The sequence below is a fragment of the Oncorhynchus gorbuscha genome, linkage group LG18, assembly GCF_021184085.1.
Source record: "Oncorhynchus gorbuscha isolate QuinsamMale2020 ecotype Even-year linkage group LG18, OgorEven_v1.0, whole genome shotgun sequence".
In the NCBI taxonomy this organism is placed as follows: domain Eukaryota; kingdom Metazoa; phylum Chordata; class Actinopteri; order Salmoniformes; family Salmonidae; genus Oncorhynchus; species Oncorhynchus gorbuscha.
The window spans coordinates 34,027,081-34,045,284 of NC_060190.1; the positions used below are offsets into that span (position 1 = coordinate 34,027,081).

Here is an 18,204-nt window from a genome sequence, read left to right on the forward strand (position 1 = left end):
GTGGCAGTATCAATAGACGCTGAAAAAACATGTGATAGGGTGGAAAAACAGAAAAACAGCAACAGGGTTAAACCATCCTCAACAATGAAGAGTTTAATTGACATTCTCCACAGTGGAAACCTCTGACAACTGCATCACTACTGCATTGACTACAAACACACTGGATAATCTGATAGAGAGGGTTACTGGCTGGGGTAGCACCGTCCAGATGATTTGGTCATTAGTTCCATGAGATTTTGCTACATGGATGTGTTGAGGAGTAGCTCTTGGTTAAACATCTTCAATAATCCCCTCGTCTGATCTCCAACACCCCTCCCTCCCAAAACAACACTTTCTCTCTCTCACTTACTCTCTCTTACTCTCTTTCTCTCCCTTTCTTTGTCACTGTCGCGCATACTCACTCTTTCTCTCTCTTCCCCTCCCTCCCAAAAAATCAAGAAAAGCACTTCTCTCTCACACTGTCTCTAACTCACTGAGCCTCTCTCTCTTTCTCTAACTCACTTACTCTCTCTCTCTTTCTCTAACTCACTGAGTCTCTCTTTCTCTAACTCACTGAGTCTCTCTCTCTTTCTCTCACTTACTCTCTCTCTCTTTCTCTAACTCACTTACTCTCTCTCTCTTTCTCTAACTCACTGAGTCTCTCTTTCTCTAACTCACTGAGTCTCTCTAACTCACTTACTCTCTCACTATGTCTCTAACTCACCTACTCTCTCTCACCCTGTCTCTAACTCACGTACTCTCTCTCTCTGTCTCTAACTCACGTACTCTCTCACACTGTCTCTAACTCACTCAGTCTCTCTTCCTTTGTCTCAAACTCACTTACTTTCATTCCCCCTCTCTCTCTCTGCCAATGAAGGGGTAAAAATGATCTCTCTCTCTCTTTCTTGTGTGCATGCTCTTTCTCTATCTCTTTCTCGCTAAAAGCCTTTGTAGGTTTAGGATTAAACAAATTAAACCTTGGCAAGCCACTTAAATGATCTCACTTCCTCTCTATACAATACCCCTCTCTCTCACACACAAAACAAAGCCATGATCACGAAGTCACGCACGAGTTAAACAGGAATAAAGGACAAGACTCACAAATCCCAAATCTGGTAATGAGTTTAGACACTAAAGCCAAAGACAATTGTGGGCAGACGCTTTAACTGTGGGCAGACGCTTCCCGGGTCCCCCTTTCTGTGGGCAGACCCCCCCCCCCTTTTCTCTCTCTCTCTCTCTCTCTCTCTCTCTCTCTCTCTCTCTCTCTCTCTCTCTCTCTCTCTCTCTCTCTCTCTCTCTCTCTCTCTCTCTCTCTCTCTCTCTCTCTCTCTCTCTCTTTCTTTCTTTCTTTCTTTCTCAGACACACACACCCCTAACACACTCCTTGCACACTCGCATGCAGTCCTAGCCAGCATAGAGTGCGATTTGACCTCTGTACTTAGACCCATCCCACACCGCTAGTCCCATCCTCCTCCTCCTGTGTACACGTGCCAGGGATAAATCCTGCCTCTCCCCCTTTCTCCACCTCTTCTCTCTGCCACGCATATACACAAGCAGGGCTCCCTCTGCCAACCCTCACTCACACACAGCCTCTGTGCAGTCTAGTTAACTTTCCTGGTGCTTTTGGTGCTTAGACATTTTGCCTTCATGGAGGACTACCACAAACCCGACCAACAGACGGTGCAGGCACTCAGGAACATCGCCAACCGCCTCCGAATAAACTGCATCAAGGCTACCACTGCTGCTGGCAGCGGGTAAGACCCTTTAACTCAAACTGACACACACACACACACACACACACACACACAGTCGTAAATCTAGGGAAGAGTGTATAAAGACTCCTTCATACACACAGGTGCACATGCACACCCATGTAGAATACAAAATGAAACAGCATGTTTTCTTTTTGTTCTCATGTGAGCTATGGAAAAATGTAACTGAGTTGAAGATGAAATGTAGGATAACTGGGGTAACTAGCCCCCTAGGGTAGACTGTAGCCGCTTATATCCCTTCATAGTTTGTTTGTCTAAGCAGGACCATCATCCACATACCACATTTTTAACAAAATGTTGCTTTTTTTGTGACAGCAATGGGACATGGTTCTTAAGGGGGGCTGGTTACCCCATGTTACCGTCTGATGCTGTGAGTCACTACACATATGTGATGCAGATCAAAACGATAAAGACTTTCCATAACAATAACATAAAACGTTTATATTTTCCTCAACATCTGTATGTATTGATTTTTATATAGACATATAGTAGCTTGTAGTTAGGTCATCTGTTTATATAGTTTAATTGTAGAACGCTGTATTCTTGAACAATTTACGGATTATTTTGTTTATTCTATTGAGCAAGATTGATGTATGGCCATTGTGGCTCAACATGAGATTATTTCGTTTTTTTCGATATTAGAAAATGTTCCATTGTGAACAACATGAAAGGATACATTTTGCTGTAGTGTCTGAAATTAACTCCTGTGTCTGGGGAAAAGAATAGCGAGTCTTCATTTGTCTGACCGCAGGCAGGTAAGCGATGGAGGAGCCCTCTGAGCTTGCGCGTCAGTTGTTGGCACGAAACAAAGCGCATGGAGATAACCCTGGCTGGGATGTGCGCTCCGCCATCTTCGTTGATTTAGATGGGGGGGGGGGATATTGGTCATTAAATATTATTAATAATTACTCCGCAATTAATCTTAGCGTGAACACCCAATTGAAGTTTATTACTAGGCTAGAGTGTAATTATTGTATTAAATAGAGATCCCATGCACAAACAAGTGCGCACGTTGGGTAATTCTGTAAAGAACATATTTCATTGTGATTTTTGTGAAGAAATCACACGTTTATTTGAGAAAGGCTATCAATCATCATTTATTGCTCAAACACAAACTCCAGCACCCATGAATTCCATCATTCGACCGTAGCCTATACACAAACCATCCACAAATAGACTAAGTGTGCAAGCCTAGACAATAAGCAACTGCCATGCGATTGGTGATTGGAGAAAAACACCTCTACCAATTTAGGGTAGGGTCCTTGCCAGAATTTCTAAGTTTTATTACGTTTTTAGAGCATCTTACTTAAATCGCCAACTGGAAATGGGAGCTAAATGTTACAAAGGTTTCCACTAGATACAAAGTCAAAATTTGCTGTAGCGTAAAAATGTAAATAAAATAAATGCTTTTTGGTCTTATTTTTAGGTTAGGGTTAGGCATTAGGGTTAAGGTTAGGGTTAGGCATTAGGGTTAGGGTTTGGCATTAGGGTTAAGGTTAGGGTTCAAATCCCATTTTAAGAAGATAAATTGTAGAAATCACCTTGTGGCTTAGGTAACTAGTGACGACCATAAGGTTATAAGCCCGGTGATGAATGTGATTCCAAATGGCGCCCTCTGACTGATTGACTAACTGGCTGTCTGACTCGTGCTATTTCCAAAATGGTCCACATTTCTCCCCAGTCACCCATCAACGTACTCCTTGGATGTTGACATCACTGTAATTGGGAAAAAAAGGGAGCCAATCGGGCATCTCAGTTTGAGCATGGCCCCCTCATCAGTATTTTGGATGAACTATTCCACTCTAATTATTATTACCCATGTTTCCCCATGGTGCCATAGAATTCTTTGGCGAGCTCAGATTTTAGACTGTGCCACTTAAAATCCAGTTAGACTCTGATTGAATTCGGAGTGATTTTGAGATTGTAAAGTGATATTTCTGTTGTGTATTACGTGTGTGTGTGTGCGTGTGTGTGTGTGTGTGTGTGTGCGTGCGTGTCTATGAGTCTGTCTACTATGTGAACACCTGTCAGTAACATCCCTCACTGCTCATACACTCTTAGAAAAGACATGCTATCTATAACCTAAAACAGTCCAATAGAAAAACCCTTTGAATAACCCTTTTTGGATCCAGGTAGAACCCTTTTGATTCCAGTAGAACTCTTGGTTCCATATAGAACTTTTTCCACAGATGGTTCTACATGGAACCCAAAGAGTTCTACCTGGAACCAAACAGGTTTTTCCTATGGCGACAACCAAAGAACCCTTTTTGAACCCTTGTTCCTAAGCGTGTACTCCTTGTCTCCCAGATATCCCACATCATGCTGCAGCGTTGCAGAGATCATGTCTGTTCTGTTCTTCAACACAATGAAGTACCGCGCAGAGGACCCCAAGAACATCAACAATGACCGCTTCATCCTTTCGAAGGTGAGACTATTGGAATTAAACAGAACACTATTGTTGCGTTCTATTACTGTTGTTGTCAGATCCATGTTGTGAGATCCTCCAGCTCACCTCCACTGTTTTGGTTGGGTAAAGGTCACATAACGGTCAGGATCTGCTTCCGTGATACACTTGTGTTACAGCTGGTTTGCGATTGTCATGTGATATGGCAACAGTCATAAGAAGCAGTGTATTTTACACTCCCTGGTTGTGAAATAGTTACGTGGTTATGTCTTGGGTTGTATTAGAGTAACATGGGTTTTCCTCTCCTTAGGGTCATTCTGCACCGGCCCTGTACTCCATGTGGACAGAGACTGGTTTCCTGAAGGAGAGTGAGCTGCTCTCTCTGTGCCAGGTGGAGTCCAACCTGGAGGGACACCCCACACCTGTGAGTGATAAATACTACTACTACTACACTACTACACTAACCTAAAGGTTAGCGTACACCTCACCTGTAATAGCCTAGCAGTTAGCACCATAGAAAAACTGAAAATGGAAATGTGTGTTCTTCTTGGACAAGTTCAGGTAGTACCTCACTAAACGTTGATAACTTGTAACCTATAATAATAGCTTAACATTTTACAACCTACTCAACACATCCTTGCTCTCTGTGGTGATAGTAACAGTCCTGTTCCTGTGTATGTGTTGGAGTTTCAGAAGCAACAGTTTGTGGATGTGGTCACTGGCTCTCTGGGCCAGGGTCTGGGTGTAGCCTGTGGGATGGCCTACACCGGGAAGTACTTTGACAAGTCCAGGTAGGAGTTCACACACATTCACACACAGATTTGTGGTCTTTGCAGGCCTCTGAATTCTAAAGTGTTAAGTATGGACTCAAATTCATAATGAGGTATTTTAGAACTCTTAGCGCATAGTGATGTATTTTAGAGCTCTTTAGAGCACAGTGTGTTATTTTAGAGCTCTTTAGAGCACAGTGTGGTATTTTAGAGCTCTTTAGAGAATAGTGATGTATTTTAATGCTCTTTAGAGCATAGTGAGGTATTTTAGAGCTCTTTGGAGCATAGTGAGATATTTTAGAGCTTCTTAGAGCATAGTGAGATATTTTAGAGCTCTTTAGAGCATAGTGAGCTATTTTAGAGTTCTTTAGGGCACTGTGAGGTTTTCTAAGGTCCTCTGGGTGTGCAGTATCTGCATGCTCTGCTCTTTCGATTGTTCTGCTCTAATAACCACAGCCCCTGCGGCCACAACTCCAGTTATTTTTACCATCCAGACAGATTCTGTCTCAGAATCCAATTCAGACTTTACATTAGTATTCATCACTCAGTCTATTGTTCAAAATCAGACTCACATTCCCCAGTCTAATTCAGGTTTTGTCTCAGAATGAGGAATGTGGATCTCTGATATGTGGAATGTGGATATTGCCAGTCCTGAAAATATGCCCTGCCCTGGATAGATTTGTGCTAGAGGAGGATTTTGTGTGGGTGGTGGTTGAAAATGATGACATAAGCAGATTATCAGGCCATTTAATTAAAATATGAGCATTTTCTTTGTTCAAAGGAGTCTGTGTGGCTAGAAGCCTCAGTCAGCGTAGATGTGAGGGAATGCAGTAAGTGGGATAAAGGGAGAGGTAAAGGTTACCAATTTGCTGTAGCTCAGTTGGTAGAGCATGGCGCTTGTAACGCCAAGGTAGTGGGTTTGATTCCCGGGACTACCCATACGTAGAATGTATGCACACATGACTGTAAGTCGCTTTGGATAAAAGCGTCCGCTAAATGGCATATATTATTCCCGTTGTGGGAGAGGGCTTTCAGAATTCCCAGGGGGTGTTCAATCCATTCTGTCACTTCAGGGGAAATGGATGAATTTGACTTGAAAGGTTTCATAGAGCACTATTTGGTGTTGAGTAGAATGATAATTTGATCTTACCACTTCTTTAATCTACACTGTTTAAAAAAGGTACGATCTAGAACCTAAAAGGGTCCTTCGGCTGTCCCCACAGGAAAACCCTTTGAGGAACCCTTTTTGGTTCCAGGTAGAACAATTTTCGGTTCCATGTATAACCTTTTCCACAGAGGGTTCTCAATGGAACCCAAAAGGGTTCTACACGAAACCCATAAAAGGGTTCTCCTATGGGGACAGCTGAAGAACCCTTTTGTAAAAAAACATTCTAAGAGTGTATACACGCGCATATGTGCGCACACGGCACACGGCACACACACACACACACACACACACACACACACACACACACACACACACACACACACACACACACACACACACACACACACACACACACACACACACACACACACACACACACACACACACCCCTGTCTCTTTCCCCCCCATCCCTCTCTCTTGCCAAGCTACCATGTGTTCTGCCTTCTGGGGGATGGGGAGCTGTCTGAGGGGGCAGTGTGGGAAGCCATGTCCTTTGCCTCTTACTACCAGCTGGACAACCTGGTGGCCATCTTGGATATCAACCGCCTGGGCCAGACCGACCCAGCACCCCTGCAGCACCACGTGGAGAAGTACCAGAAACGCTGCGAGGCCTTTGGGTGTGTGTGTGTGTGTGTGTGTGTGTGTGTGTGTGTGTGTGTGTGTGTGTGTGTGTGTGTGTGTGTGTGTGTGTGTGTGTGTGTGTGTGTGTGTGTGTGTGTGTGTGTGTGTGTGTGTGTGTGTGTGTGTGTGTGTGTGTGTGTGTGTGTGAAAGTGGGTTCACGAGTGAGAAGGACAGAGTGAATAAGAGAGGTAGAGATCCTCTTTGTCAATGTAATGACAGCGAGAGAAAGTCTATGAATGTGTGATGTGTGATGTCAACATTAGTGGGCATATGTGGAATTGTTTGTTCATGAGTGTATGAGAAAGAGAAAGTGTGTGAATGCCTTTTCCATATGTGAAATGGGTTTTCTGATGTGAGTGTTGCTGTCTACAGTTGGCATGCCATCATCGTGGATGGGCACAGTGTGGAGGAGCTGTGTAAGGCTCTGAGCCAGGCTCGTCACCAGCCTACTGCCATTATCGCCAAGACCACCAAGGGCAAGGGAATCCCAGGTACTCTCACCCTCGTATGGCTATTGGCTACATCCTATCACTCATACCTGTTAATGGGCTAACCTCTCAGTATGGTGTGTAAAGTATATAAGGTGTTGGGCCATTGATTTTTCCTGACCATGTGACCTGACTCCAGGTCTGGGGGTTTTCCCCGTCAGGAGATCACATCGTCAGGCTAAAACCCCTGGGCCTAAATATCCATTCAAATGTTACTGTGTATCAGTGGTGGAAAAAGTACCCAGCTGTCATACTGTACTTGAGTAAAAGTAAAAATACCTTAATAGAAAATTACTCAAGTAAAAGTAAAAGTCACCCAGTAAAATTCTACTTGAGGAAAAGTCTAAAAGAGTTTGGTTTAAAAAATACTTAGATATCAAAGATTAAAGTATAATACATTTTAAATTCCTTATATTTAGCATCCAGATGGCACCATTTTCTTGTATTGTTAATTTACGGAAAGCCACAGGCACACTCCAACATTCAGACATAATTTAAAATGAAGCATGGGTGTTTAGTGAGTCTGCCAGATCAGAGGCAGTAGGGATGACCAGGGATGTTCGGTTGACAAGTGCTTAAATTAGACTATGAGTACTTTGGCTGACAACGAAAATGTATGGAGTAATTTGTACAATATTTGCTTAAAGAATGTAGTGAAGTAAAAGTAAAAGTAGTCAAAAATATAAATGGTAAAGTAAACTACAGATACCGCCCCAAAAACAACTTAAGTACTACTTTAAATTATTGTTACTAAAAGTACTTTACACCACCGCTGTGTATACAGCATGTGTGTATTCTAATATTATGTCTGTCTGCATTTACCAGCTGTGGAAGATAAGATGGGCTGGCATGCCAAGCCCCTGTCCAAGGACATGGCTGAGGGAGTCGTGAAGGATCTGCAGGCGCGCATCACGAACAGCAGCAAGCGCCTGTACCCCACCACGCCCGTAGAGGATGCCCCGCCAGTCAGCCTGCGCAACGTCCGCATGCCCAGCGCACCCGCCTACAAGCAGGGAGAGAAGGTAACATACAGTACATGCATCTCACCATATACTGTACATATGTGGTTGTACAAATTATCCCCAAATTATTCATGACTGACTGGTTGATTGATTCGTTGATTTGTTGATTGACTGGTTGTATTTCTCAACAGATTTCCACCAGGAAGGCCTATGGCATGGCCCTGGCTAAGTTGGGCCGTTATAATGAGCGCGTGGTGGTTCTGGATGGAGACACCAACAACTTCACTTACTCAGAGATATTCAAGAACGAACACCCCAACCGCTTTGTTGAGTGCTACATTGCGCAGCAGAACATGGTATGAAATTAACCCTAACCCTAACCCTTACTCAGACCTTAACCCTATTGAGTTTTAATTGATTTTCTCTTTATCACATTAAAAGTTTGGACACATCTAATCATTCAAGGGTTTTTCTTAATTTTTACTATTTTCTACATTGTATAATAATACTGAAGACATCAAAACTATTAAATAACACATATGGAATCATGTAGTAACCAAAAAAGTGTTAAACAACTCAAATCTATTTTATATTTGAGATTCTTCAAAGTAGCCACCCTTTGCCTTGATGACAGCTTTGCACATTCTTGGCATTCTCTAAACCAGCTTCACCTGGAATGCTTTTCCAATAATCTTGAAGGAGTTCTCACATGCTGAGCACTTGTTGGCTGCTTTTCCTTCACTCTGCGGTCGAAACTAATCCCAAACCATCTCAATTGGGTTGAGGTCGGGTGATTGTGGAGGCCAGGTCATCTGATGCAGGCCTCCATAACTCTCCTTCTTGTTCAAATAGCCCTCACACAGCCTGGATGTGTGTTGGGTCATTGTCATGTTGAAAAACAAATGATAGTCCCACTAAGCGCCAATCAGATGGGATGGCTTATCGCTGCAGAATGCTGTTGTAGCCATGCTGGTTGAGTGTGCCTTGAATTCGAAACAAGTCACTGACAGTGTCCCCAGCAAAGCACCCCCACACCATCATACCTCCTCCTCCATGCTTCATGGTGGGAACCACACTTGCGGAGATCAACCGTTCACCTACTCTGCGTCTCACAAAGACACAGCGGTTGGAACCAAAAATCTGAAATTTGGACTCATCAAACCAAAGGACTACCAGTCGAATGTCCATTGCTCGTGTTTCTTGGCCCAAGTCTCTTATTATTATTTGTGCAGAAATTTGACCATAAAGGCCTGATTCACGCTGATGTTGAGATGTGTCTGTTACTTGAACTATGTGAAGCATTTATTTGGGCTGCAATTTCTGAGGCTGGTATCTCTAATGAACTAATCCACTGCAGCAGAGGTAACTCTGGGTCTTCCTTTCCTGTTGTGGACCTCATGAGAGACAGTTACTTGAAGTAACTTTCAAAGCTCTTTACAGTTAACGGATTGACTGACCTTCATGTCTTAAAGTAATGATAGACTGCTGTTTCTATTTGCTTATTTTAGCTGTTTTTGCCATAATATGGTCTTGGTCATTAGAAGGAAAGGAAAGAAATTCGACAAATTAACTTTTAACAAAGCACCCCTGTTAATTGAAATGCATTCCAGGTGACTCTCAAGCTGGTTGAGAGAATGCCAAGAGTGTACAAAGCTGTCATCAAGGCAAAGTGTGGTTACTTTGAAGAATCTCAAATATAATATATATTTTGATTTGTTTAACACTTTTTTGGTTACTACATGATTCCATGTGTTATTTCATAGTTTGGATGTCTTCACTATAACTCTACAATGTAGAAAATAGTAAAAACCCCGGAATGAGTAGGTGTGTCCAAACTTTTGACTGGTACTGTATACGGAGCCAATTATGACCATTCTATAAACCCAGACAACACTCTTTCTAACTAAACCAAGCTTTTAAAAGCCAACCTTTTTTTAAATTACTTCTAAATGATACTTTTGGTTAAAAAAAAATCTATTCAGCATTGTTAAAACATTGCAGCAACATTTCGTGGCTCAGCTTAGCTGTCCTCTCTCCTCTGCCTCTGTCTCTCTCGCTGATGCTCAACCAAATGCCCTGTCCCGAGACCGGGGTTCAAATACTATTTGAAATCTTTAAGATACTTTGAGCATTTTTTCTCTAGCCTGTTTGAAGTGCCAAATGGTGGTGCTTTACAGTTTCTGGACGAATCTATTGGCCCATTAAGCCAGACAAGCTCAATCAAGCACAGATAAAGTATTTGAAATGATCTGAAATAGTATTTGAACTCTTGCTCTGCCTGTCACAAATTTTGCTGATGCTGATTTGCTATAACAAAATGCCTCTTTACTTCTGTTCAGACCACTGACTCGTTGAGTGAATTCCGCCTCTCTCAGGTCTGATTAGCTGAATAAAAACTTCTCTCTCTCAGTGTTACAGAGGTTGGCCTGATGAATAATGGATGTTGGTCCATCCATAATGTAACGCTGGAGAGAGAGACGTGACCCACTTACAATACATCATGCCAAGCATCCTCTCTCCTACATTCTCCCTCCGCTGTGCTTCCTCCTCCAATGCCTCACCACGCTTCCTCTATCCACCATGCTTCCTCCCTCCACACAGCTGGCTGGTTTGTGTCTTGAGGATTTGAACCAGTGACCTTTCAGTTACAGGCCCAGCACTCTAACTGCTAGGTTACCTACCCTCTATTCCTATCCTCTCATTGCAATCGGACTTTAGATTAACATTTTGGGAGAGTTGTCATTCAGGCCTGGCTGTATTACTGTGCTGCTGCTGTTTGGCTGGTTCCTCCTGCAGCAGCAGCCTGGCAGCCTGGCAGCCTGGGCTGTGTTTGATGAACAGCCGTTATGACAGTTATGCTGAGCTGTGAAGTGAAATATGAATCAGTGTGAGGAGGGTGGGTGTGGCCGTCTGGCTGATCTGACTGTCTTACTGACTGGTTGGATGACTGACTGACTGACCGGATGGATGGTTGGCTGGCTGACTGACTAATTGGCTGCCTGGTTGACTGGCTAACTCAATGACTGACTTTTTTATTTTATTTTATTTAACTAGGCAAGTCAGTTAAAAACAAATTCTTATTTACAATGACGGCCTAGGAACAGTGGGTTAACTGCCTTTTTCAGGGGCAGAACGACAGATTTTTACCTTGTCAGCTCGGGGATTTAATCTAGCAACCTTTCGGTTACTGGCCCAACGCTCTAACCACTAGGCTACCTGCTGCCCCTGACTGACTGACTGACTGAATGGATGGCTGACTCACTGCCTGGCTGACTCGCTGGCTTGCTGGCTGATAATACCATTGTTATAAAGATGATTGTGCAGAATAAAGTTAGATTGGCAGGTTCAAATGAGACAGACAGATTGTCTAATGGGGAATCTTTAATATTGATAAGAGAATAATGAGAGAATCATAGGTACTGCTGTTCATGTTATGACTTATTTATGACTGCATTATGTATGGCATGGTTGAATACTCGTTTCGGATTTGCTTGAAGTGCATTCTAGAGCGTGCATTATTTCCCTTTATAAACTGGATGGTTCGAGCTCTGAGTGTTGATTGGCTGACAGTCGTGGGATATATCAGACCATATACCACGGGTATGACAAAACATCTATTTTTACTGCTCTAATTATGTTGGTAACCAGTTTATAATAGCGATAAGGCACCTAGGGGGTTTGTGGCATATGGCCAATATACCACGGCTAAGGGCTGTATGCAGGCACTCTGTGTTGCGCCTTGCTTAAGAACAGCCCTTAGCCGTGGTATGTTGGCCATATACCACATCCCCCTCAGGCCTTATTGCTTAAATAATGCGCGGTATATCAGCAAGGTAGAATTCAATGTCTATAGTTATTTCTTACATGTTCTACATTTGAGCTGCTTTTGAAAGAAAATGTAACGTCGTTTGTCTGTTGTATGAAGAGAGTCAGACCGAAATGCAGCGTGTAGGTTATTCATGACTTTAATGAAGGAATTGCGGTACATGAAATAACTGAAATACGAAAACAACAAACGGAACGTGAACTAATTACAGCCTATCTGGTGACTACAACACAGAGACAGGGACAAACACCCACAAAATACAACGCGAACTCAGGCTGCCTAAATACGGTTCCCAATCAGAGACAACGATAAGCAGCTGACTCCAATTGAGAATCGCCTCAGGCAGCCAAGCCTAACTAGACACACCCCTAATCATACACAATCCCAATTACCACAAACCCCAATACGAAAACACAACATATAAACCCATGTCACACCCTGGCTACCCAAACATATACCAAAAACACAAAATATAATGGCCAGGGTGTGACAGAACCCCCCTAAGGTGCGGACTCCGGGACGCACCTCAAGAGCATAGGGAGGGTCCGGGTGGGCGTCTGTCCATGGTGGCGGTTCTGGCTCGGGACGTGGACCCCACTCCATTAATGTCCTATTTCCTCTCCTTCGCGTCCTGAGATAATCCACTTTCCCCGCCGACCATGGCCTAATAGTCCTCACCCTGATCCCCACATAACTGAGGGGCAGCTCGGGACCGAGGGGCAGCTCGGGACAGAGGGGCAGCTCGGGACAGAGGGGCAGCTCGGGACAGAGGGGCATCTCAGGACAGAGGGGCATCTCAGGACAGAGAGGCAGCTCAGGACAGAGGGGCATCTCAGGACAGAGGGGCAGCCCGGGACTGAGGGGCAGCTCGGGACAGAAGCAGCCTGATACTGAGAGGAAGCCTAGTACTGAGAGGAAGCTCAGTACTGAGAGGAAGCTCAGTACTGAGAGGAAGCTCAGGCAGGTAGTAGGCTCCAGTAAATCCTGGCTGGCTGGTGGAACTGGAAGATTCAGGTTGTCTGGCCGATCTAGAAGATCTTGGCAGACTGGCGACGCTGGGCCGACTGGAGGCGCTAGGCAGACTGGGAGCACTGGGCAGACTGGGAGCACTGGGCAGACCGGGAGCACTGGGAAGACTAGGCAGACTGGAGACTCCGGCAGCGCAGGAGAGGAGAAAGGCTCTGGCTGTGCTAAACAGGCGGGAGTCTCCAACAGCGCAGGAGAGGAGAAAAGCTCTGGCTGCGCTAAACAGGCGAGGCGCACTGGACGCGCTGGGCCGACTGGGAGCACTGGCGGCGCTGGACAGACAGGAGACTCCGGCAGCGCAGGAGAGGAGAAAGGCTCTGGCTGCGCTAAACAGGCGGGAGACTCCGATAGCGCAGGAGAGGAGAACAGCTCTGGCTGCGCTAAACAGGCGAGGCGCACTGGAGGCCTGGTGCGTGGTGCTGGAACTGGTGGTACTGGATCTAGGACACGCACAGGAAGCCTGGTGCGGGGAGCTGCTACCGGAGGACTGGTGTGTAGAGGTGGCTCTGGATAGACCGGACCGTGCAGGCGCACTGGAGCTCTTGAGCACCGAGCCTGCCCAAGCTTACCTGGCTCGATGCCCACTCTAGCCCGGCCAATAGGAAGCGCTGGTATGTGTCGCAGCTGGCTCTGCACCCGCACTGGAAACACCGTGCGCTCCATAGCATAACACGGTGCCTGCCCGGTCTCTCTAGCCCAACGGTGAGCACAGGGAGTATGCGCAGGTCTCCTACCTGGCATAACTATTCTCCCCTCTAGCCCCCCCAATACATTTTTTGGGGTGACTTTCCGGTTTCCAACCGCGTCGCCGTGCTGCTTCCTCATACCTGCGCCTCTCCGCTTTAGCTGTTTCTATTTCCTCCTTGGGACGGCGATATTCTCCCGGCTGCGCCCAGGGTCCTTTACCGTCTAATTCCTCCTCCCATGTTCAAATCTCCAAATGGTGCAGTCTCTCCCACTGCAACTGTTCTTCACAATTAACAGGGAGAGTAGGCTCAGGTCTGACTCCTGACTCAGCCACTCTCTCTCTGCGCTTTCCCCGTTACTTTCCGTTTTCGCTCTGTATAGCCGTGCTTTCCTTTTCGAATCCATACGTCTATAGCCCTCCTCGCATTGCTGTAGGGAATCCCAGGCGGGCTCCTGCACTTGCGCTGGGTCGGCCGCCCACCTGTCGATTTCTTCCCACGTAGTATACTCCATGCTTCTGCTGTCCATAACGTCCTCCTTCAGATTCGTTTGTCTGTTGTATGAAGAGAGTCAGACCGAAATGCAGCGTGTAGGTTATTCATGACTTTAATGAAGGAATTGCGGTACATGAAATAACTGAAATACGAAAACAACAAACGGAACGTGAACTAATTACAGCCTATCTGGTGACTACAACACAGAGACAGGGACAAACACCCACAAAATACAACGCGAACTCAGGCTGCCTAAATACGGTTCCCAATCAGAGACAACGATAAGCAGCTGACTCCAATTGAGAATCGCCTCAGGCAGCCAAGCCTAACTAGACACACCCCTAATCATACACAATCCCAATTACCACAAACCCCAATACGAAAACACAACATATAAACCCATGTCACACCCTGGCTACCCAAACATATACCAAAAACACAAAATATAATGACCAGGGCGTGACAGAAAAAGTCGAATTGAAAACATTATTGGCATTGTTGAATTCGATTCTCATAATAGCAAGCTAGGACTGATGGTTTGGTTAGTTAAACTAGCAAGTCTGTTTGTTTGGTTACCAAGGCAACTGCTGTAGCTATCTAGTAAACTTGCTAGCTGCTTCAGTGGATGTTGAACACATTTCTACCTGCAAATGAACACATTTCCAGCAGCAAATGTTTTAAATTATAGCCATGGCATAGTATAAAAGGGATAATCAACTCGGGCTCTATGCGTTTCATGGAAGACAATGCAACTCTGTGAAGGTCATTTCGACTCTGCTAGCACGTTGTGGAACACACCTTCCACGTTGTTCATTGTTTTCCATAGAAGGCATTGTCCCTCGTTGATTATCAGCTACTCATGTCATCATTGGAGTCATGCGTATTTGAATACGGCATTAAAGGGGCAATCTGCTGTTCAAACAATCACATAGAGAGAAAGAGACCGAGACACACAAGGAAAGAGAGAGAGAGACAGAGACACACAAAGAAAGAGAATAATGACCATGTCAATGGCAAGAGCGCTATCCTCTTTGTCCAGGTTAGATGTGGGGCAGAAGGAAATTGGATAATAGTACTTCTATCTGGTACTGATATGGAATAGGAACGAGTCCAATGGCAACTCAGAGGTTTAGACAGCCACGGTGAAGAGAAGAGCAGGGGGATCGGGGAGGGCTTTTGAGAAATGAAACAGGAAATGACAACTTGTGAGAGAGAAGCACGCCGCTGATTCCTCCCATATGGTACCATAAACTTGTGTGCTTTTGGACTGACTGACTTCTCACTGACTTTTACATAGTGTAGGTCTGGGTTTCTGGGAGGCGTGACCCCTCATTTTGATTTTGATTCGCTCAGCAGTCATTGTCCCCGTGGAGACCTCACTTAACCCCTTTGTATTTTTCCAGTCTAGGGTGACCACATGTCTGCCTTTTGGCCCTTTATCCCACATCTCGCAACCAAACCATCACGTGCCGCACTTTATTAACAAATGAAAACACTACTCATTTACCAAACAGATTGTCCTGTATTTCAATCAAACGTCCCATTTGTTTGACGACAATTGACATTTCAACCTGTCTTTTTTGCAGTCACATGGCACTTTTCACAAGGTATACAGTGCCTTTAGAAAGCATACGTACCCATTGTCCACTTTGTGTTGTGTTAAAGCCTGATTTTAAAATGGATTAAACATAGATCTTTTTGTCACTTGCCTACACACACAGCCCATAATGTAAATGTTGAATTGTGTTTTTCAAAATGTTTACTAATGAAACATGAAAAGCTGAAATGTCTTGAGTTCATAAGTATTCAAGCACTTTGTTATGGAAAGTCGAAATCGTTCAGGAGTAAAAATGTGCTTACCAAGTCACATGTTAAGTTGCATGGACTCACTCTGTGTGCAATAATAGTGTTAACATGATTTTTGAATACCTACCTCATCCCTGTACCTCACACATACAATTATCTGTAAGGTCCCTCAGTCGAACAGTGAATTTCAAACACAGATTCAACTACACATACCAAGGAGGTTTTCAAATGCCTCACGAAGGAGAGAACCTATTGGTAGAAAAAAACTAAAAACACACGTTGAAAATCACTTTGAGCATTGTGAAGCTGTTAGTTATCTCTACCATGTAACCACGCCAGCCCAGGACCTCCACATCCGGCTTCTTCACCTGCGGGGTCGTCTGAAACCAGCCACCCAGACAGCTGGTGAAACTGAGGAGTATTTCTGTCTGTAGTAAAGCCCTTTTGTGGCGAAAAACCTTACCTGATTGGCTGAGCCTGGCTCCCCAGTGGGTGGGCCTTTGCCCTCCCAAGCCCACCAATGACTGTGCTCCTGCCCATTCATGTGAAATCCATGGATTAGGGCCTAATGAGATCATTTAAATTAACTGATTTTCGTATATGAACTTAAATAACTCTTGAAAATCTTGAAATTGTTGCATTTTGCCATATTTTTGTTCAGTGTATATACAGTACCAGTCAAAAGTTTGACCACACCTACTCATTCAATGGTTTTTCTTTATTTTTACTATGTTCTACATTGTAGAATAATAGTGAAGACATCAAAACTATGAAATAACACATATGGAATCATAAAGTAACTACAAATGTGTTAAACAAAAACAAAATATGTTTTATTTTTGAGTAGCCACCCTTTGCCTTTGACAGCTTTGCACACTCTTGGCATTCTCTCAACCAGCTTCATGAGGTAGTCACATGGAATGCATTTCAATTAACAAATGTGCTTGTTAAAAGTTCATTTGTGGAATTTATTTCCTTCTTAATGCGTTTGAGCCAATCAGTTGTCTTGTGACAAGGTAGAGGTGGTATACAGAAGATAGCCTTATTTGGTAAAAGACCAAGTCCACATTGATATCCGAGGACACACTGAAAAAGAGTGAGATGGAGTGAGGAATGCACCAGGGAGTTCTATGCTTATTCGGCCCCGGCTAGATAGTGACTGCACTCGTGTGGTTGGTGGGTGCAATGTTGGCTAAGGTACTTCCCTATTTCCTGATTCAGGCATTCTCTATGCCCATTGGTTTGGGGATGTTATCCGGAGGATAGGCTGATGGAGACCCCCAGTAGGTCGCAGAACGCTCGCCACACCCTGGAGATGAACTGGCATCCCCGATCTGAAACGATGTCTTCCGGGATCCCACACAGACGAAACACATGTTGGAACATGCACTCAGCCATTTCCATGGCATTAGGTAGATGCGGAAGGGGGATGAGTCAGCACATCTTGGAGAACCGGTCCACTACAACAAAAATAGTCATGAAGCCCGAAGAGTCTGGCAGACCATTGAGGAAATCCATGGCGATGTGGGACCATGGTCTGTGTGGTGTAGGTAAATACTTGAGCACAGACGGGACAGGAAATAATGTAATCTCAACCCCTCCTGGTGTCAACACGAAACCTAGGAAGGTTACCGTAGTAACGTGAATGGTGCTCTTTTCAGCCTTGACATAAAGATGGTGGTCCTGTACCCGATGGAGGACCTGTTGCACATGTTGTACGTGTTCTGCAATGGAATGAGAGTAGATCAAGATATCGTCAACGTACATGATGGGGAACTGGTTGATCATGTCCTGGAAAACTTCATTCATGAAGGACTGGAAGACTGCAGGAGCATTGGTGAGACTGTAGGGCATAATCAGGTATTCATAGTGACCCTTAGCGGTGATGAATGCCGTCTTCCACTCATCCCCACTTTGGATACGGACCAGGTTGTAAGCACTACGTAGGTCCAGTTTAGAGTAGATGGTAGCCTGTCCAACTTGTTCTAGTGCGGCTGGAATCAGAGGGAAGCGATTCTTGATGGTAAGGTCATTGAGGGGTCGGTAATCTATGCAGGGACGGAGACTATTCATTTTCACAAAGAAGAAACTGGATGCAGCCGGAGACGTGAATGGACCAATGAATCCCATGTTGAGGGCCTCTTCTATATAGGTGTCCATAGCTAGGTTCTCTGGGATGGACAGGGGATAGATCTGACCC

The 18,204-nt window shown here is 44.6% G+C and overlaps 1 protein-coding gene across 5 annotated transcripts in view; it reads left to right on the forward strand.

Annotated features, from left to right (window-relative positions):
* The first annotated feature begins 1,415 nt into the window (after nt 1–1,415).
* Nucleotides 1,416–18,204, forward strand: part of tkta (transketolase a) — a 29,083-nt gene continuing 12,294 nt past the window's right edge. The window contains exons 1-8 of one of the 5 annotated variants that reach the window (XM_046313158.1): nt 1,416–1,733; nt 4,059–4,176; nt 4,466–4,579; nt 4,843–4,946; nt 6,519–6,710; nt 7,088–7,206; nt 8,029–8,225; nt 8,357–8,521. In XM_046313158.1, the coding sequence (XP_046169114.1) occupies nt 1,627–1,733; nt 4,059–4,176; nt 4,466–4,579; nt 4,843–4,946; nt 6,519–6,710; nt 7,088–7,206; nt 8,029–8,225; nt 8,357–8,521 (1,116 nt within the window). In that variant the 5' untranslated portion in view covers nt 1,416–1,626. Of the gene's footprint in view, nt 1,734–4,058; nt 4,177–4,465; nt 4,580–4,833; nt 4,947–6,518; nt 6,711–7,087; nt 7,207–8,028; nt 8,226–8,356; nt 8,522–18,204 lie in introns of all 5 variants that reach the window. The other 4 variants (XM_046313157.1, XM_046313159.1, XM_046313162.1 and 1 more) reach the window with 4 other exon arrangements.